Below are 22,343 nucleotides of genomic sequence, written 5' to 3' on the forward strand. Positions count from 1 at the left end.
CTGCAGTGCAAAACTTACTGGCAAAATGACACAAAATGACATGTTCATTCACCAGGGTCAGTTCTCAGTTAGTCATATTGTACATATTTTTGCAACTAATTTTATTTTGCCTATCGTGTGCAGCATGTGGGACAACTTTTTCTGTGCTAATGCAGTGTTTAATTTTAATGAGATTTTTATGTTAAGTTATGATACAGTGAAGGCGAAGTTTATTTCCATTCTTCATAATGATGCCAAATTATTATTTCTGGAATTTAGCATGAATTGATATGGCATTCATCTAACATTCTAGCTCATTTCAAAAATGTTCCATGGTGTTCAGATCAAGACCTTGAGTGGGCAACTCAAGCAAATCTTAGTTTTCTCAGACTTATTTTGCTAACATAAATATTATCACACAGGGGAAAAAAGATATAGTTCTATACTGTAGTTTAAAGTTTTTAATAAATGACTGTGGTTCAAAGTGAGAACAAGGGCAAAAATGTTCATGCAGTAGTTAAGTGGGAGAGTTAAATTACAGTTACAAATGCTCTGAAGTGGGGTTTTGAAACAGCATAATAAAAGACAGAAGGGTCATGTGAGAAATTGAGAGAGATCATATCATGACAAAAACTGAGACAGTGTAGGTAAAAGCAAGAAAACTGAAACAAGTTGAAAATAGTAACTCAGAAAGCATCAAAATTATGCAATAAGAGATTGAAAACTAATCATGATCAAAGAAAAACTGAGTGAAAACAATCACAGATTGCATGAAGAGTGAGTCTCAGTCCACACCTGTTAAGTCTCTCCTTCATAATCAGTGTTTCTATGCAGTGTGATAAATCAGTGAGACATTACAAAAATAGTAAATAAGAAATGATGAAATATGATGTATAAGCAAAAGATAATATTAAATCTACACCTACATGGCTATTCTGCAAATCACACTCAGGTGCTTGACAGAGAGTTCATCAAATGACCTTCCCAATAGTTCTCTGTTATTCCACTCTCGAACAGCACATGGAAAAAAACGAACACCTATATCTTTCTGTGTGAGCTCCGATTTCCCTAATTCTGTGTCATGTACTATTTTGTGTAAAGTAATATCTTGTATAGACACCTTTAATTAACCTGACACGTCCCACATCATTACAAAGTGTCATATTCATGATCTATGGAACAAGTACTAATCTAATCTAATCTTTATTATGATGATCATTTCACCCTTTGTAGGTCACCGTCAACAAAGTACTTTCACATTCAGAAGAGAATGATGGTGATAGAAAATTCATGAGAAGATCTCGCCACAATGAGCAACCCCCCCCCCCCCCGTTTTTTTTTTTTTTTTTTAAAATTATGTGCACCTCAGATCCTGCATCATATCCAAGACACTCTCTCCCCTATTTCTCAATAAAATAAAATGTGCTGCCCTTTGAACTTTCTTAATGTTAATCCTATCTGGTAGGGATCCCGTACTGTGCAGCAGTACTCCAAAAGAGGATGAACAAACATAGGGGAGGCTGTATCTTTAGTAGCTCTGTTGCATCTTCTAAGCGTTCACCTTCTCCACAACATTTTCTATGTATTCTTTCCAATTTAAGTTGGTTCTAATTCCTAGGTATTACTCTTAGCAGTCATATGGATGATCTCAAACTTTTTATTAATTAGTGTTGATTGACAATTTTCTCACCATACACATATCTTACATAAATCGTTTTGCAATTGATTTTGATCTTTTGATCACTTTACTAGATCATCGGCAAACGATCTAAGATGGCTGCTCATATTGTCTCCAAATGATTGATATACATAAAGAACAACAGAGCACCTATAACGTTATCTTGGAGAACAGCAGAAATTGCTTCTGTTTTACTCAATGAGTTTCCATCAGTTACTGTGGACTGTGACCTCTATGACAGGAAAACACGAATCCAATCGCATATGCCCACAAGGGTTCAGCATTCCTGAGCTGGGGCCCGGTAGTTGTCGCGAGGCCTCTGTCACTGTGAGCTCTGGGCATGCTTCAGTGGCCACTGTGCAGCATGGCAGTGGAACATTGTGTGTCACGCGGAATGGGGATCTTGGCTTGACTGCCCAGGTCTCCAGGGTGGTAAAAAAACTCTATGAAAAACCCCTCATACTGCTGCACTGATGTGCTGCGTACTGATGCGATGCGTGGCTGTTGGTTTGGAACAGTCATTAGTGGACAACCTCTAGCGAATCTGTCACACCTCTGTTGTACAAGGCTTACCTAGGTATGCGGGGCCCTGTCTAGGTGGACTTCTATTTCCCTAACTGTTTGTAGGACTGGGATGGGTCCTTCGAAAATTTATTTGCCTCCTCCTAGTGGAAAGGGTGGGCCAGTGGTAGCTACTAACACCCAATGAAACAAGAGAGCTCGTGTAGCCAGTTCTCCACTCTTGGGGATCACACAGACTCTTTCAGTATCGAATAACAGAACACGTGCAGGTGGCCAGAACGTGTTTTTTATAATTAAATCAAAAGTGGGGAGCTTCGAGACAGTTTCATCTTTGTACATACAAAAAGATTTAGAGGGAATCACTGGAAGTTTAAAATCTGTCAAGTGCTTCTGAAACAGGACCCTGTTGCTAGAAACATCTAATTCCTAGCATGTGAAGAACATCTAGAAAGCTCAATGTCACAGGGAGTATGCACAACACCTCGAACTACATAAAAAGTGTTGTGACGGCAGGGATCTGGTGGACATTCCCCGAGAAGAACTGAAAGCTGAGTGATCCCAGGAAGGCATCATTGATGTACAGAACACAATGAGATGGGTGGATGGTGATCTCATGAAATAAGACTCATTTATACTGAGTTTCAGTAGCACGAAACTTCCAGAGCACGTTAAGGCTGGTTTCCTTCACCTCAGTAGGTGACCATATTTTCCTAACCCAATGCACTGTTTTACCTGCTGATGTCTCTCGTGACCCTTTGGTGCAGCTGATGGACCTTGATGTCAGACTGGGGCAATCATCTCTCACCGAGACTGAGCCCCCACCCATTAGGGCTCCCCTCCCCAGCAGAAAGACAGGATGAATGTGCAACTCCCATGATAGATGGCTCCTATATTACAGTGGAACATCTATGAGTTCAAGACACATGTGGAGGAACTGAAACGCTGTGTTTGTCAATAGTGTGCATCACTCCTCTGCTCTCCCTCTGGCTGCTGATCTGCAAGCAGTTGCTGTTGATACTCATGTGTGTTGGAAGATCATTGTTTGTTACTTCCACAAGATGCAATAGACTCTGAGGCTTTCATAGATATTATGGAACAATTCCTGCAGCCATTTCTCCTGCTGGGAGACTTCAATGCTCATCGTTTCTTGTTGGGCTTGACCTCTACTGGCCCTCTGGGTCGGGTTTTGGAGAATGTCATGATGTCTCACGAGCTGTGCATCCTCATCATAAATATTCACACTCATTTCTGTACTGCTGCTGGGTCATTCTCAGCCATCAACTTCTCTTTCTGGTCTCCAGCCCTTGCAGACCCCATTCAATGTGAGGTCATTGATGATCTTCATTCTAGTGACCACTTCCCACTCGGCATTCACCATTTGGATGGAGCATTCCCTGAAAAGAAGCTACCAAAATGGATGGTCAGCAGGGCTTACTGGACGCTGTTCAGTCAGGTGGCTATATTTGAACACTATGACAGTGTACAGTAAAGAGTGGACCACATCACCCAAGTGATCCTTTACACCACTGACCTACTGATCCCAAAGTCTTCAGGACATCTTAGGAGGCGACTTGTACCTTGATGGACCGATGAGTTCCATTCAGCAATCGGGACAGACATGAGGCTCTTCAACGCTTTAAATGCCACCCGACAGCAGACAACCTCACCACCTTTCGAGTTGCGAGAGCAAAAGCTTGATGCATAATTAACGAGAACAAGAAAAGATCGTGCCAAGCGTTCCTGGATTCTATCCACCGTTCCACTTGTTCTACAACAGTATTGGAAGCCTTCCGGAGGATTTACAGTAAACGCAGTCGTTTACCAATAGCAGCAGTGCCTGAAAGAGGTGTGTCTCCAAACAATGCCCATAGACATCGCTAAGGTGACGGAAGAGCATTTTGCAGCAAGTACAGCCAATATCAGCCAAGATCCAGCATTTTGCTGCTACCGTGCGACTACAAGTTGGACTTCAGATCCCACAATTCCGAGTCTTACAACTAACCATCCAGCATTTTGCTGCTACCGTGCGACTACAAGTTGGACTTCAGATCCCACAATTCCGAGTCTTACAACTAACCTCTCTCCATATGGCAGCCACAGTTGGCACTGTCTGAGACTTGTGATACTGCTCCAGGTCACGATCAAATCTGGTACTGTATGCTTCAACATTTACCAGCAGCATCAAATGAAATCCTCCTTGAAGGTTTCAATCTTACATCGTAGACAGGCAACTCATGGAGAAGCAATTCTGATACCTCTGCTCAGACCAGGAAAGGGCCGCACATGTCCCAATAGTTACCGGCGTGTCACCTTAACAACTATGTGGGAAAGACCCTGGAGCACATTGTTAGTAGTCGCCTAGTCTGCTTGTTAGAGACCAGGCAACTCCTTAGCTGCTCTCTCGGAAATTTCCGTCCACTGTTGACAACATGACCCTATTAGAGGCAGCCGTTCAGCAAGCTTCTGTATGTAAATGTCACTCTCTTGGTACATTCTTTGATATCCATAAGGCTTACAACACTACTGGAGAGACAATATACTTGTGTAACTCATTCTCATCATATTTTTAATTTACCTGACATGTATGCAAAGTACACCATTCTATATTTCAAAGACCCAGTGAAGGTCTGGGCCTCACTATTTACTCCCAATTTTCATGGTTGCCTGAAAGCCAGGACCTTGAAGGCATTGAATATCATAAAGTCCCTTAGCCACAGGTATTGGGAAACAGACAGAACACATCTGCTCCAGGTTTATAGGGTTTTCATGCATTTGGGGCTAGACTATGGATGTACTGTGTATGGATCGGTGAGGCCTTCCTATTTGAAGATCATTGATGCTGTCCATCATGAGGGGATTAGGCTGGCCACAAGTGCTTACTGTTTCTCGTCCACCTCTGGGACACCTTTTCTTCAGTTGTCCATGAACAACAATGCCATTTGGGATCCATGTGCAGCTTGTGCTGGAGTCACTTGGTGTGGAGCATGTAAAACTCCAAATTCAAGGTTTAAACCATCTGCTGCCCTGGTTACTGCAGAGGGCCAGAGTAATTTTAGATTTGGTGCATTACAGGAGATATCACACTCCTGCATATGTTTTTAATACTTTCTTTTCTGCCATTATATCTGATCATCAAAGCTCTATAGCTGTCTCTACGGGTGGGCTGAAACAGGGGGACCTTGTGGTTGCTCTGTTATCTTCCTTGATCATGTCCTCAAGGTCCCACTGCATCAAGACTTTACTGCAGGCACTGGAACAGATGAGGTGTACTTCAAATGGTAAATTCCTTGTTTGTTCCAATTCTTTGAGTACCCTTCCCTTTCTGCAATGCTTTTACCCAGCAGGTAAAGTAGTCTTAGAATATCCAGGATGCCCTCCTTCAACTACAGTGGGTGGGGAAGGAGTTGTCTTCCTGCTGGGTACCAGAACACATGGATGTTGCAGGGAACAAAAGGGCAGATAGGGCAGCCGAGGAGGTGTGTAGTGATCCTCAGTTATTTCAGTGTGCTATTCCACTGCATGCTATCACCTCGCTGTTGCAGTACAGAGTTATGTGTCAAGGGGAAGCCAAGGGCTGGAAGTGATTAATAATAAGCTGCATCTAGTAAAGCCCACTACGCGGCCACGGCATACCTCCTTCCAGCCACGAAAACGTCTTCGGATAGTCTAGAGTCCTCTGATGCACAGCTTCTTGCTCTGTCACAACAGCTGTTCAATGTGTGGTGCTTGTGGCTTCAGATCACTGAGCCCCATATTCTACTAGACTGTGTTTTATTTTCGGACAAGAGGACAGCGGCAGATTTGCCAGCAGATCTGACCTCTGTTTTAACTGATGTTCAGATGAGTGTGGGGCAGCTTTTAGGGTTTTGTGTTGTGTCCAACTTGATTCCAAAAATTTTAGGGAAATGTTTTTAATGTGTTAACAGGGTGACTGGCCTCTCTCTCTCTCTCTCTCTCTCTCTCTCTATATATATATAGAGGGAAACATGGATATGTGTGTGTGTGCAAGTGTATACCCATCCTTTTTTCCCCCTAAGGTAAGTCCTTCCGCTCCCGGGATTGGAATGACTCCTTACCCTCTCCCTTAAAACCCACATCCTTTCGTCTTTCCCTCTCCTTCCCTCTTTCCTGATGAGGCAACAGTTTGTTGCGAAAGCCTGAATTTTGTGTGTATGTTTGTGTTCGTTTGTGTGTCTGTCGACCTGCCAGCACTTTCATTTGGTAAGTCACATCATCAAGGATGATGTGACTTACCAAACGAAGCGCTGGCAGGTCGATAGACACACAAACTAACACAAACAAACACAAGCTTTTGCAACAAACTGTTGCCTCATCAGGAAAGAGGGGAAGGAGAGGGAAAGACGAAAGGATGTGGGTTTTAAGGGAGAGGGTAAGGAGTCATTCCAAACCCGGGAGCGGAAAGACTTACCTTAGGGGGAAAAAAGGACAGGTATACACTCACACACACACACATATGCATCCACACATATACAGACACAAGCAGACATGTTTAAAGACAAAGAGTTTGGGCAGAGATGTCAGTCGAGGCAGAAGTGCAGAGGCAAAGATGTTGTTGAATGACAGGTGGTGTGAGTGGCGGCAACTTGAAATTAGCAGAGATTGAGGCCTGGTGGGTAACGGGAAGAGAGGATATATTGAAGAGCAAGTTCCCATCTCCGGAGTTCGGATAGGTTGGTGTTAGTGGGAAGTATCCAGATAACCCGGACGGTGTAACACTGTGCCAAGATGTGCTGGCCGTGCACCAAGGCATGTTTAGCCACAGGGTGATCCTCATTACCAACAAACACTGTCTGCCTGTGTCCATTCATGCGAATGGACAGTTTGTTGCTGGTCATTCCCACATAGAATGCATCACAGTGTAGGCAGGTCAGTTGGTAGATCACGTGGTTGCTTTCACACGTGGCTCTGCCTTTGATCGTGTACACCTTCCGGGTTACAGGACTGGAGTAGGTGGTGGTGGGAGGGTGCATGGGACAGGTTTTACACCGGGGGCGGTTACAAGGATAGGAGCCAGAGGGTAGGGAATGTGGTTTGGGGATTTCATAGGGATGAACTAACAGGTCACGAAGGTTAGGTGGATGGTGGAAAGACACTCTTGGTGGAGTGGGGAGGATTTCATGAAGGGTGGATCTCATTTCAGGGCAGGATTTGAGGAAGTCATATCCCTGCTGGAGAGCCACATTCAGAGTCTGGTCCAGTCCCGGAAAGTATCCTGCCACAAGTGGGGCACTTTTGTGGTTCTTCTGTGGGAGGTTCTGGGTTTGAGGGGATGAGGAAGTGGCTCTGGTTATTTGCTTCTGTACCAGGTCGGGAGGGTAGTCATGGGATGCGAAAGCTGTTGTCAGGTTGTTGGTGTAATGGTTCAGGGATTCCGGACTGGAGCAGATTCGTTTGCCACGAAGACCTAGGCTTTAGGGAAGGGACCGTTTGATGTGGAATGGGTGGCAGCTGTCATAATGGAGGTACTGTTGCTTGTTGGTGGGTTTGATGTGGATGGACGTGTGAAGCTGGCCATTGGACAGATGGAGGTCAACGTCAAGGAAAGTGGCGTGGGATTTGGAGTAGGCCCAGGTGAATCTGATGGAACCAAAGGAGTTGAGGTTGGAGAGGAAATTCTGGAGTTCTTCTTCACTGTGAGTCCAGATCATGAAGATCAACGCAATCTGGAACCACAACACCCTAATTCAGTAGTTAACCTTTCCTCCAAACCTCTCTCCCAATCCGAAATCTCTGTCCTATCCAAAGGCCTCACCTTCAGCCCCACTCCCAGATTCAACCAAACAGCCCTCGTCAAAGATTTACTGTCCTACACTCGTACTCTCTGCTGGAAGTATCACTTTGCCACGAAGAATAATAATCCTAATCCTACTCCTAATGACCCAACTCCCCAAGACACTATCCAAATTGAACCCTGCCTGGAACAGTTCCGTCCTCCTTCACAGCGGGACCCACCTCCTCTTCCTCAAAATCACCCTCTCCAAACCTTCCAGGAATTTCTGACTTCCAGCCTTGCCTCTCAATCCTTCTTAAAAAACCTTAATCCTACTCCCAACATCACCACTGCTGAAGCCCAAGCTATCCGTGATCTGAAGACTGACCGATCCATCGTCATTCTTCCGGCGGACAAGGGTTCCACGACCGTGGTACTTGATCATCGGGAGTGTGTGGCTGAGGGACTGCGTCAGCTTTCAGACAACACCACATAAGTTTTATCATGGTAATCCCATTCCTGATGTCCAGGCGGAGCTTCAAGGAATTCTCAGAACCTTAGGCCCCCTACAAAACCTTTCACCTAACTCCATCAACCTCCTGACCCCACCGACACTTCGCACCCCTACCTTCTACCTTCTTCCCAAAATTCATAAACCCAATCATCCCGGCCGCCCCATTGTAGCTGGTTACCAAGCCCCCACAGAGCGTATCTCTGCCTACGTAGATCAACACCTTCAACCCATTACATGCAGTCTCCCATCCTTCATCAAAGACACCAACCACTTTCTCGAACGCCTGGAATCCTTACCCAATCTGTTACCCCCGGAAACCATCCTTGTAACCATTGATGCCACTTCCTTATACACAAATATTCCGCACGTCCAGGGCCTCTCTGCGATGGATCACTTCCTTTCACGCCGATCACCTGCCACCCTACCTAAAACCTCTTTCCTCATTACCTTAGCCAACTTCATCCTGACCCACAACTTCTTCACTTTTGAAGGCCAGACATACCAACAATTAAAGGGAACAGCCATGGGTACCAGGATGGCCCCCTCGTACGCCAACCTATTCGTGGGTCGCCTAGAGGAAGCCTTCTTGGTTACCCAGGCCTGCCAATCCAAAGTTTGGTACAGATTTATTGATGACATCTTCATGATCTGGACTCACAGTGAAGAAGAACTCCAGAATTTCCTCTCCAACCTCAACTCCTTTGGTTCCATCAGATTCACCTGGGCCTACTCCAAATCCCACGCCACTTTCCTTGACGTTGACCTCCATCTGTCCAATGGCCAGCTTCACACGTCCGTCCACATCAAACCCACCAACAAGCAAAAGTACCTGCATTATGACAGCTGCCACCCATTCCACATCAAACGGTCCCTTCCCTACAGCCTAGGTCTTCGTGGCAAACGAATCTGCTCCAGTCCAGAATACCTGAACCATTACACCAACAACCTGACAACAGCTTTCGCATCCCGTAACTACCCTCCTGGCCGGGTACAGAAGCAAATAACCAGAGCCACTTCCTCATCCCCTCAAACCCAGAACCTTCCACAGAAGAACCACAAAAGTGCCCCACTTGTGGCAGGATACTTTCCGCGACTGGACCAGACTCTGAATGTGGCTCTCCAGCAGGGATATGACTTCCTCAAATCCTGCCCTGAAATGAGATCCATCCTTCATGAAATCCTCCCCACTCCACCAAGAGTGTCTTTCCACCATCCACCTAACCTTCGTGACCTGTTAGTTCATCCCTATGAAATCCCCAAACCACATTCCCTACCCTCTGGCTCCTATCCTTGTAACCGCCCCCGGGGTGAAACCTGTCCCATGCACCCTCCCACCACCACCTACTCCAGTCCTGTAACCCGGAAGGTGTACACGATCAAAGGCAGAGCCACGTGTGAAAGCAACCACGTGATTTACCAACTGACCTGCCTACACTGTGATGCATTCTATGTGGGAATGACCAGCAACAAACTGTCCATTCGCATGAATGGACACAGGCAGACAGTGTTTGTTGGTAATGAGGATCACCCTGTGGCTAAACATGCCTTGGTGCACGGCCAGCACATCTTGGCACAGTGTTACACCGCCCGGGTTATCTGGATACTTCCCATCCACACCAACCTATCCGAACTCCAGAGATGGGAACTTGCTCTTCAATATATCCTCTCTTCCCGTTATCCACCAGGCCTCAATCTCCGCTAATTTCAAGTTGCCGCCACTCATACCTCACCTGTCATTCAACAACATCTTTGCCTCTGCACTTCCGCCTCGACCGACATCTCTGCCCAAACTCTTTGTCTTAAAATATGTCTGCTTGTGTCTGTATATGTGTGGATGGATATATCTTTGTTTTTATATATATATATATATATATATATATATATATATATATATATATATATATATTTTCTCTTTTAGCTCTTCTATGGTTTTATATTTGTTTTAATGCCAGGTGTAGCACCTTCCACCCTTACTCTGTTGTCTTTGAGACAAAGTTTTATATTGAAAACTTTTATAAGCATCTCTCATTGAGTCCGTGCTAAATTTCGAGCCTCTGTAAAAGACTGCCAACCTTCGCAGGTTTACAATCATTTAAATTTAGAATGCTTTTTTCATTGTTTCTGCAGCAGTGTTTTGACGTGTTTTGCATATCATGGGAGATCAGCATTGTTGTTTGTTAATTTATTTGGTATAAGTCTCTCAATTGCTGTTGATATTATTTCTTTGAATTCAAGCCATATCTGGTCTACACTTACATTGTTAATTTGGAAGCAGTGGAGATTGTCTCTCAGGAAGGTGTCAAGCAAATTATTATCTGGTTTTCTGAATAGATGTATGTTTTGTTTATTTTTGGTGTATTTTGGAGTTGTGGTATTCAGTCTCACTATGACAACCCTGTGTTCACTAATCTCTGTATCTGTTTTGATGCTCGTTATTAGCTCAGAGATATTTGTTGCTAAGAGGTCAAGTGTGTTTTCACAACAGTTACTGTTCAAGGGGCTCATTAACTAATTGCTCAAAATAATTTTCAGAGAATGTGTTTATCACAATTTTTGATGATTTTTTATGCATACCTCCAGATTTAAACATGTGTTTTTGCCAACATATCCTGGATAAATTGAAGTTACCACTAACTGTAATTGTATGAGACAGGTGCATTTTTCAAATTAGACAAAAGTTTTGTTTGAACCTATTAGCAATTTTATCATCTGAGTTGGGAGGTCAGTGAGAGGATCCAATCATTATTTTATTGTTGTTGCAAAGAATGATCTCTGCCCATCTTCACTACAAGATAAACTATTTCTGACTGCAACAAGCACACCACCACCAACTGTATTTAGCCCTACTCTTTCTGAACACCGTGAAGTCCTTCAAAAAATGTCAGCTGAACCTATTTCTGGCTTTAGCCAGCTTCCATCACCTGTAATGATTTGAGCATCATGCTTTCTATTAGTGCTTGGAGCTCTGGTACTTCCCCAACACAATAATGACAATTCACAACTGTTATACCTATGATCTATGTTTTTTCTGTGTTTGTCTTACACCCTTTGAGACTGAAGCTCTTTCTGTGCTTCCTCAAGGCTTTCTAACCTAAAAAACAGCCCAGTCCACACTACATGCCCCCATTACCTGTGTGGCCACTTCCTGTGCATAATGGATTCTTGACCTATTTAGTGGAAACCAAAACCCCACCATCCTGTGGTACAAGTTGACGAGTCTGCAGTCTACATGGTTGCAGAACTGTCTGATCCTCTGATTCAGACTCTCCAGTCAGCTCCATACCAGAGTTCCACAACTGGTCCTTTCGACTATGTTACAAATGGTGAGCCCTGGTATCATCTCACAAGTAAGACTGGAAGCCTTTAGCATTTCTGATAGCCACTTGAAGCCAGAGAGAATCTCTTCCAATCCAAAATGACGCATATCATTGGTACTGACATGAGCCACCACCTGCAATTGGCTGCCCCTGTGCTCTTCACGGCATCCACCCACTATGCACATGGAGTGCACATTGGCTTTCTTCCCCTCCATGGCAGCCATGTCCCTAAGGAATCCCATAATGTTCCTAACATTGGAACTCCCAGCTATCAATATCCCACCGTTTGTGAGTGCCAGGATCTCGCAGGCTGAGAGGTTTATTCTGAAATGGGACAAGCAACTGTATCTCACTGAGTGACATTATCAGCCACAGGTAGCACGTGGCTGAGAGACATTTGTCAGCCACAAGTAGTACCTGGAACCTGTTTTTCAGACTAACCACGGATGTTTCACATTTAGCCCCTGGGAAGTCCTTCACAGCCTGCCACACCGCAAGGTGACCCCCCCCCCCCCCCACTTGAACATAGGTTAGGGGTCAACCTCAGTGCGAGCAGTAACTGGGCTGGCCACCCATACGGACTGATAGGCGGACTTGTGGATTGTGCTGAACGTCGATTGCATCCCCACAGCCGGTCCAAAACAGTGATGCCCATCGATTGCAGCCTCAATCTGTGTAACTGAAGTCAACACATCCTGGAGCTGAGAGCAAAGTGTCTCACACTCAGCTTGCATCTGCATGCTGCAGTCATAGTCACTATCCTTATTGCAGACAGTGGAAAACTATAGTACACAGACAAACAAATGACTGTCGACACATGCTGTGAAATTCTACTGTAGACACTGACAAAAACGCAAGAACTGTGTCTAGTAAATTAGATTAACACACAGAGATTCGAAAACTAAACCACCAAAGCACACAGATGTGTGTTTGTGCTTAAAACTGCTAGAATATTTACAAGAGAAATGATGTCCAAATTAACTACAACCAACAAAATACACTCCTGGAAATGGAAAAAAGAACACATTGACACCGGTGTGTCAGACCCACCATACTTGCTCCGGACACTGCGAGAGGGCTGTACAAGCAATGATCACACGCACGGCACAGCGGACACACCAGGAACCGCGGTGTTGGCCGTCGAATGGCGCTAGCTGTGCAGCATTTGTGCACCGCCGCCGTCAGTGTCAGCCAGTTTGCTGTGGCATACGGAGCTCCATCGCAGTCTTTAACACTGGTAGCATGCCGCGACAGCGTGGACGTGAACCGTATGTGCAGTTGACGGACTTTGAGCGAGGGCGTATAGTGGGCATGCGGGAGGCCGGGTGGACGTACCGCCGAATTGCTCAACACGTGGGGCGTGAGGTCTCCACAGTACATCAATGTTGTCGCCAGTGGTCGGCGGAAGGTGCACGTGCCCGTCGACCTGGGACCGGACCACAGCGACGCACGGATGCACGCCAAGACCGTAGGATCCTACGCAGTGCCGTAGGGGACCGCACCGCCACTTCCCAGCAAATTAGGGACACTGTTGCTCCTGGGGTATCGGCGAGGACCATTCGCAACCGTCTCCATGAAGCTGGGCTACGGTCCCGCACACCGTTAGGCTGTCTTCCGCTCACGCCCCAACATCGTGCAGCCCGCCTCCAGTGGTGTCGCGACAGGCGTGAATGGAGGGACGAATGGAGACATGTCGTCTTCAGCGATGAGAGTCGCTTCTGCCTTGGTGCCAATGATGGTCGTATGCGTGTTTGGCGCCGTGCAGGTGAGCGCCACAATCAGGACTGCATACGACCGAGGCACACAGGGCCAACACCCGGCATCATGGTGTGGGGAGCGATCTCCTACACTGGCCGTACACCACTGGTGATCGTCGAGGGTACACTGAATAGTGCACGGTACATCCAAACCGTCATCGAACCCATCGTTCTACCATTCCTAGACCGGCAAGGGAACTTGCTGTTCCAACAGGACAATGCACGTCCGCATGTATCCCGTGCCACCCAACGTGCTCTAGAAGGTGTAAGTCAACTACCCTGGCCAGCAAGATCTCCGGATCTGTCCCCCATTGAGCATGTTTGGGACTGGATGAAGCGTCGTCTCACGTGGTCTGCACGTCCGGCACGAACGCTGGTCCAACTGAGGCGCCAGGTGGAAATGGCATGGCAAGCCGTTCCACAGGACTACATCCAGCATCTCTACGATCGTCTCCATGGGAGAATAGCAGCCTGCATTGCTGCGAAAGGTGGATATACACTGTACTAGTGCCGACATTGTGCATGCTCTGTTGCCTGTGTCTATGTGCCTGTGGTTCTGTCAGTGTGATCATGTGATGTATCTGACCCCAGGAATGTGTCAATAAAGTTTCCCCTTCCTGGGACAATGAATTCACGGTGTTCTTATTTCAATTTCCAGGAGTGTACATAAAAAGCCTCTAATTACCAGGTGACAAGATACAAATACAAATGAAAAGTACCACGGTATATATTTCATTCAGAGCGGATGGGATTACATTAGAATCAATCAGCACCATTGAATTCAGAGAGATACAGGAGGACAAGACTAACAGCAAATTACACTATAATGTGAGCGCAAAACAGAGTGTATATATATATAATAGAGGGAAACATTCCACGTGGGAAAAATATATCTAAAAACAAAGATGATGTAACTTACCAAACGAAAGCGCTGGCATGTTGATAGGCACACAAACAAACACACACACAAAATTCAAGCTTTCGCAACCAACAGTTGCTTCATCAGGAAAGAGGGAAGGAGAGGGAAAGACGAAAGGATGTGCGTTTTAAGGGAGAGGGTAAGGAGTCATTCCAATCCCGGGAGCAGAAAGACTTACCTTAGGGGGAAAAAAGGACAGGTATACACCCGCACACACACACATTTCCATCCGCACATACACACACACAAGCAGACATTTCTAAAGGCAAAGAGTTTGGGCAGAGATGTCAGTCGAGTCGGAAGAACAGAGGCAAAGATGTTGTTGAATGACAGGTGAGGTATGAGCGGCGGCAACTTGAAATTAGCGGAGATTGAGGCCTGGTGGATAACGGGAAGAGAGGATATACTGAAGGGCAAGTTCCCATCCTCGGAGTTCTGACAGGTTGGTGTTAGTGGGAAGTATCCAGATAACCCGGACGGTGTAACACTGTGCCAAGATGTGCTGGCCGTGCGCCAAGGCATGTTTAGCCACAGGGTGATCCTTATTGCCAACAAACACTGTCTGCCTGTGTCCGTTCATGCGAATGGACAGTTTGTTGCTGGTCATTCCCACATAGAAAGCTTCACAGTGTAGGCAGGTCAGTTGGTAAATCACGTGGGTGCTTTCACACGTGGCTCTGCCTTTGATCGTGTACACCTTCCGGGTTACAGGACTGGAGTAGGTGGTGGTGGGAGGGTGCATGGGACAGGTTTTACACCGGGGGCGGTTAGAAGAGTAGGAGCCAGAGGGTAGGGAAGGTGGTTTGGGGATTTCATAGCGATGAACCAAGAGGTTACGAAGGTTAGGTGGACGGCGGAAAGACACTCTTGGTGGAGTGGGGAGGATTTCATGAAGGATGGATCTCATTTCAGGGCAGGATTTGAGGAAATCGTATCCCTGCTGGAGAGCCACATTCAGAGTCTGGTCCAGTCCCGGAAAGTATCTTGTCACAAGTGGGGCACTTCTGGGGTTCTTCTGTGAGAGGTTCTGGGTTTGAGGGGATGAGGAAGTGGCTCTGGTAATTTGCTTCTGTACGAGGTCGGGAGGGTAGTTGCGGGATGCGAGAGCTGTCTTCAGGTTGTTGGTGTAATGGTTCAGGGATACCGGACTGGAGCAGATTCATTTGCCACGAAGTCCTAGGCTGTAGGGAAGGGACCGTTTGATGTGGAATGGGTGGCAGCTGTCATAATGGAGGTACTGTTGCTTGTTGGTGGGTTTGATGTGGACGGATGTGTGAAGCTGGCCATTGGGCAGATGGAGGTCAACGTCAAGGAAAGTGGTATGGGAGTTGAGGTTGGAGAGGAAATTCTGGAGTTATTCTTCACTGTGAGTCCAGATCATGAAGACATCATCAATAAATCTGTACCAAACTTTGGGTTGGCAGGCCTGTGTAACCAAGAAGGCTTCCTCTAAGTGACCCATAAATAGGTTGGCGTACGAGGGGGCCATCCTGGTACCCATGGCTGTTCCCTTTAATTGTTGGTATGTGTGGCCTTCAAAAGTGAAGAAGTTGCGAGTCAGGATGAAGCTGGCTAAGGTAATTACCTTGCCCACAAGAGGCAAAGGTCTCAGGTTCCAAGTCCTAATTCGACACACAGTTTTAATCTTCCAAGAATTTGTATGATTTTTTTTATAGAGGTCATATGTGCACTGTTGTAGTGCAATTTTCATCACATAAGCCAGAAGCTCACCAATTTCTGCAAGTAAAAATTTGGCTGCAGTCAGCATAATTGATTTTTATTGTACATGTGGCAACCTATACTTTAGTCAATAAGTTGCTTATTTTCTTTCCTACCACATAATTTGTGATTACTTTGTAATTAAGAAAATGAAATTTTGTTAACATTGCTGTAAATTGGCTATAAGTGTTTGAAACATTGACACAGAAAAGACTGATGAAAAAGTGTGTTGAGAAATATTAATGCTGCAGCTTCCATTACAGCTCAGAGATTATAACAGCAGTAGACACTGTAACAATCTCTTTGCTATAAACTTTTAGTGCATAATCTGTGAAAATAAATGGTGATAATTGTATTTTTTTTTCTTGTAGAAGAGAATTTTGAGATTGTGGATCCACTGGAGCTGGAGCTGGAATTCCGAACATCAGAAATTACTGGAGTCCTCCTCAGTGCTGCTACACCAAACAACTCACCAGCATTCTCCCTGGAGCTAAATAGTGGGAAGGTAATCAGTTATTGTTTTCTTTTACTGTCTCAAACTGATATAAAATTTTGGCAAAATTATTTACAAGTTTTTTCTTGACAGAGAAAAAACAATGCATTATCCCCCCCACTCAGATCTGTTAATTTGTACAATACAGCCATCCCATCATAGTAAAAAAATATCACAGATGTAAACCCTAAATGTTTGTCTTCCATCACTTTTTCTCATTCATTCCTTTATTACAACCAAATTTAAAAATTATGTTTTTGTAAAAGGCAGTCAACTTATACAAACAACAAAGTTTATTCACAAGAGCTATATGTACAAGATGCTACTAGGAACAGTAAGTAAGTCTGTATTCCCAAGCAAGCTGCAACTGGAGCTCTATCAGAGTTCTATAATTACAAATAGAGTCCACCAGAATAATGCCATAGCCAGTATGATAACGCTCATGGCATGCACTCCACCGCTCACATCACCACCTCACAGAGAGGAACCGGCCCAGTGCTGGCTTATGTGCTAGAGCCTGGTGCAGTTCCATCAGAGGAGGCCCCTGTTGACCAGTGCCAACTAAGCGGTGGCAACACAGTGATCAACACTAGTGTTGTGCCAGCTACTCAGTTTCCACAGCAACTTTGGGTGGCGTCGCTATGCCCTCTTCTCCCTAGCAGCATTTGCTGGGAGGGGGAGCTTGTAGGCAGCACATTGTCCATAAGAGATGCCCAATGCAGGACAATACTTGATGGGTGTTGCACGATTTGCCCCAAAACCAGAGAAACTGACAGCTGCTTACCAGAATTGTGGAGGGAAAGTTGGTTCTGGTGGGACCACCAAATAAGTCCGTGGGCAGAGGCCCCAGTATACATCACTGACCTGTGGCATGTAGAGATCATCCTGGGCATGCAGACTGGGTGACATTCGAGCTCCTGGTCCCGTGTCGAAGTGCCTACCTGGAAAAAAACATCATCAATTACTAGTGGCAATGGTGAATGCAAAACATCCCAGAGGGAGTTGTAGAAGACCACAGTGTGCATTTGGTGCAGTGTTGAGCACCATTTCCAAGGAGGTGGCAGTTCCAACATAATTTTTCTCCTTGCTCGAGTCCATTGATCGAGAGATTGAAACTCGAGTCTGTCACTGGCTGTTGCCTGAAAGATCATTTGCACACATTGCATAATCTGGTGTGGTGCTGTCAGAGGGCGCATCTGGAAATTAGTGCCATTGAAATAGTTGCACCGCAGTGGGGGTGGAGGGGAGAAAGAAAAGGAATGGGAAGAGACTGTCAATGTCAGCTGCATCAGAATGTTATGCAGAATAAGGGATGATACGCAAAAATGTGTGCTGGACTGGGATTTGCACCCAGGATCTGCTGCTTATGAACCTCTGCACCACCTGGACATAATGTGTTTACTGCAATTGCACTGACTGTCTTGGCATACCTCTTGGCTGATCCACACTCCCACCTAGCACCACTATCCACAGCCCCATCTATGTCCTCCATGTTCGCTACTTTGAGATACCTGCTGAAGGTAGAATGTAATTGTGTGTATGTAGTGAAGTTGGTTTATTTATTGCCCCTCAAGGCAAATCAATTATATGAATATGTGGTGTTTGTTCACATGTGTGCACATGCCCACACACACACGAACACACACACACACACACACACACACACACACACACACACACTTCATTCATAAGCAATGTTCACTATGCAAAAAGAAATGTGTCAGACTTAATTTCAATACTAAAATTGTAGAAGAAATATTCTAAATTCTTAGTTTGATAGATTTGTGTTGTGACTCGCCGATCATTTAAAGTGCCGCCGCGCAATTACGCACGGCCTCTACGTGCGGCACTGTCTGTCTGCCAGCCATGCAGCAGCTGCGCCACCTAAGCGGCCAGCCGAGCAGCGGCCGCTAGACCGACACTCAGTGCTTATCTGACCGCTAACGTGTACACATGTCAACTTACTCTGTGACATATATGTGTTGTTGTGTCGTTCCTAAATATACTTGTTAAACTTGAAGTTATAACAATTGGCGACGAGGTAGTGGATTTTTCCTTTTCACCGTTGACTCACAGGATTCCATGGCTACTGTCGAGCAACTCTTGCAAAATCTTCTTGAACAGCAAACGCTTCTAACAGCGGCGATTCGCGATTTCGTCGCGGCGTCAAATGCGGGCCGTTTCTCGTCGTTGGCTGTACCTCCTTTTCCTCCTTACGACGAGAGGGCGGAAGACTGGTCTGATTATGAAAAACGTCTTCGACAGCACTTCTTGGCATTTTATGTCTCGGACGAACAAACATGTAAGTCTCTGTTCCTTTCCTGGATTTCGCCTCAAATGTATCGGTTATTGTCGCAATTGGCTCCTTTGAAGGATCCTGCGTCTTTGTCCTTTGCTGAAATGTGTTCACTTCTGTCGGTCTATTTTCAAAAGCAAACGCATGTGGTAGCCTCTCGTGTTGCCTTTTATCGTTGTCACAAACAACCCAATCAATCTTATCGCGCTTGGGCTGCTGAACTACACGGCCTCAGTCGAAAGTGTCACTTTGTTACTGAAGTTCACAAAGAATCCTATGCCGATTCCATGGTACGGGATGCTATTATCCGGTCAGCACCCGACAAAGAAGTTCGGCAACGGGCCCTTCAGTTGGCGAATCCGACTCTAGATGAAGTTCTCTCCATTGCGCAGTCTTTAGAAATTTCTCGCGCCGCTGGGGCACAAATAGAAGCGTGGGGTGACGTCGGGGAGATACAACGTCTGTGCGCTGTTGACGACGCGCGCGGCGCGTCCCCGCCGGTCGACGTGGCCGCAGTGCGCTCCCACGCGCAGCCTCGGCCAAGCCGTAAACAAACCCCTAAGAAACTGCAGCAAAATCCCCAGCAACTTCCTTCATGTCCAAGGTGTTTTACGAAACATTCACGCGAGGATTGTCCACAACGTTGGGCTGTGTGTCACAATTGCAAAAAGAAAGGTCATGTGTCTTGCGTTTGTAAATCCGACCGCATATATGACGTTCATGAACATGACGCTGATTCTGATTCTGTGTTGTCTGTCAATTGCACTTCTTCCCTTTCAGGGAAGTTATTCCTCACTGTCCAAATCCTTGGTCGAGATGTTCGCATGCAAGTGGATACCGGTTCTGCCGCCACTATAATTAATTCTCAGACGTATCTTCAGCTGGGTTCTCCACTCCTGTCCCCTGTCACTCGGCAATTACGGACGTACAATAAACAGAAGATTTCTCTCTTGGGACAGTTTAATGCGGAGGTATCTTACAAATCCGTCGTTCGCACTGTTCCCATTTTTGTGGTCGACCAGGGCAACGCAGAAAATCTTTTTGGTTTCGATGCCTTCCGCGTTTTTGGGTTCTCCATAGATGACTCGTCAATATTGTCTCTGACGCTATTCCTTATGCTCAACTGGATTCTTTGTCGACGACCTTTTCGTCCATTTTTTCTCCTGGGTTAGGCTGTGCACACGACTTTGAAGCTCATATCACGCTCAAACCCACTGCTCGGCCTAAGTTTTTTCGGGCTCGGCCCATTCCTGTGGCCCTTCGTGATCGGGTCAAACAGGAGTTGGATCGTCTCACTACTTCAGGGGTCTTGCTTCCTGTCACTTCCAGTGAGTGGTCCTCTCCTGTCGTTGTAGTTGCCAAGCCCAATGGTGCTATTCGTCTCTGTGGCGATTTCAAGGCCACAGTAAATGCTCAATGCCTCATCGACACTTACCCTATGCCCCGTCCTGAAGAACTGTTCACTAAACTCGCTGGGGGGCAGTATTTTTCTAAAATTGACCTGTCAGAAGCTTATCATCAACTTCCTCTCGACGCTGCTTCCCGGCAGTTTCTGGTCCTTAACACGCCTTTCGGCCTCTATCAATACCAACGCTTGCCTTTCGGGGTTGCTAGCGCCCCTGCTCTCTTTCAGCGATTCTTGGAACAATTATTGCTCCCCGTCCCTGGCTGTATCAATTACATGGACGACATTGTTGTCACGGGCTCCACCACTAACGAACATCTTCAAAATCTCCACACACTTTTTAATGTCTTACAGACTGCAGGTCTTAAGTGTAATCTTCAGAAATCACAATTTTTTCAGGCATCTATCACGTACTTGGGGTTTCAACTCTCTCGGGATGGTATTTGTCCGCTTCAACAAACTGTCGCTGCGATCGATGCCCTTCCTCGCCCTACGTCTGTTAAGGAACTGCAGGCCTTCTTGGGGAAAATAGCATACTATCACAAGTTTTTACCGTCTGCAGCGTCGGTGGCTCAGCCGTTGCATCGCCTGTTGCATAAAAACGTGCCTTTTCACTGGTCCGCGTCATGTGACGCGGCTTTCCAGAAATTGAAGACTATGCTGATACAGGCCCCGTGCCTAGCTACTTATCGACCTGGCCAACATCTTGTCCTTGCAACAGACGCCTCTCAATATGGGGTTGGGGCAGTCCTTGCGCACCGTTTTTCTGACGGTTCGGAACAACCCATTGCTTATGCCTCCAAAACGCTCACGGATGCCCAACAAAAGTATTCTCAGATTGAGAAAGAAGCTTTGGCCATCATTTATGCTCTTCATAAGTTTGGTGTTTTTCTCTATGGCACAAAATTTCATCTTGTTACGGATCACAAACCGCTTGTTTCCTTGTTTAACCCATCGACGTCACTTCCTGACAAGGCTGCACACCGCCTCCAGCGTTGGGCTCTTTACTTGTCCCGTTTCAACTATGAGATTCATTTCCGGCCAACGGCTCAACATGAGAATGCTGATGCTTTGTCTCGCCTCCCCCTGGGCTCTGATCAGGCATTCGATAGGGACGAACTTTTGTGTTTCCACCTGGATGTTGCCGAGCAGCGGGTTGTGGATGGGTTCCCCATCACTGGGGACAGGCTGGCGGCTGCTACGGGTTCTGACCCTACCCTCTCCCGGGTTTTACGCTGTATTCAGACGGGTTGGCCCGATCGCCCGCCCGCTAAGACTTCTGATCCATTGCGGAACTACTATCCTTTGCGCTACTGCCTCACGGCTAGGGATGGTGTTATCCTCCTCTCCACTGACAATGTTTCGCCACGTGTTGTGGTCCCCGCGTCTTTGCGTGCTTCGGTCTTGCGCCTCCTTCACCAGGGGCACTGGGGTGTGTCTCGCACCAAATCTCTGGCGCACCGTCATGTGTACTGGCCTGGCATCGACTCTGAAATAGTACACATGGTCGCTGCCTGCGGCCCTTGTGCGTCACAGGCCGCTGCCCCGAAGTCATCTTTGTCACCGTGGCCTTCACCTGAGAAGCCCTGGGAGCGCATTCATGCTGATTTTGCGGGACCCTTTTTAGGTACTTATTGGCTCCTCGTAATTGACGCTTACTCTAACTTTCCTTTCATCGTCCGTTGCACGTCACCTACCACCGCGGCAACCACCAGTGCTCTCGCCCGCATTTTTTCTTTGGAAGGCCTCCCCTCTACACTTGTTACTGATAATGGTCCGCAATTTGCCTCTTCTGACTTTGCGGATTTTTGTGCTCGTCACGGTGTTACGCATGTCACGGCCCCGCCGTTCCATCCCCAATCCAACGGTGAGGCTGAACGACTGGTCCGCACGTTTAAGGCTCAGATGCGGAAACTTCTGACTTCTGCTGCTGATGAGGCGCTTCTCCAGTTCCTGGCGTCTTACCGTTTCACCCCCATGGGCGATCACAGCCCGGCTGAGCTCTTACATGGC

General features: G+C 46.4%; 1 protein-coding gene across 1 annotated transcript in view; it reads left to right on the forward strand.

Annotated features, from left to right (window-relative positions):
- Positions 1-22,343, forward strand: part of LOC126262654 (laminin subunit alpha-1) — a 429,094-nt gene that overhangs the window by 387,115 nt on the left and 19,636 nt on the right. Inside the window, exon 32 of the mRNA XM_049959424.1 lies at positions 16,508-16,641. Coding sequence (XP_049815381.1) covers positions 16,508-16,641 — 134 coding nt within the window. The remainder of the gene's footprint in view (positions 1-16,507; positions 16,642-22,343) is intronic.

The sequence above is a fragment of the Schistocerca nitens genome, chromosome 6 (genome assembly GCF_023898315.1).
Source record: "Schistocerca nitens isolate TAMUIC-IGC-003100 chromosome 6, iqSchNite1.1, whole genome shotgun sequence".
NCBI lineage: Eukaryota > Metazoa > Arthropoda > Insecta > Orthoptera > Acrididae > Schistocerca > Schistocerca nitens.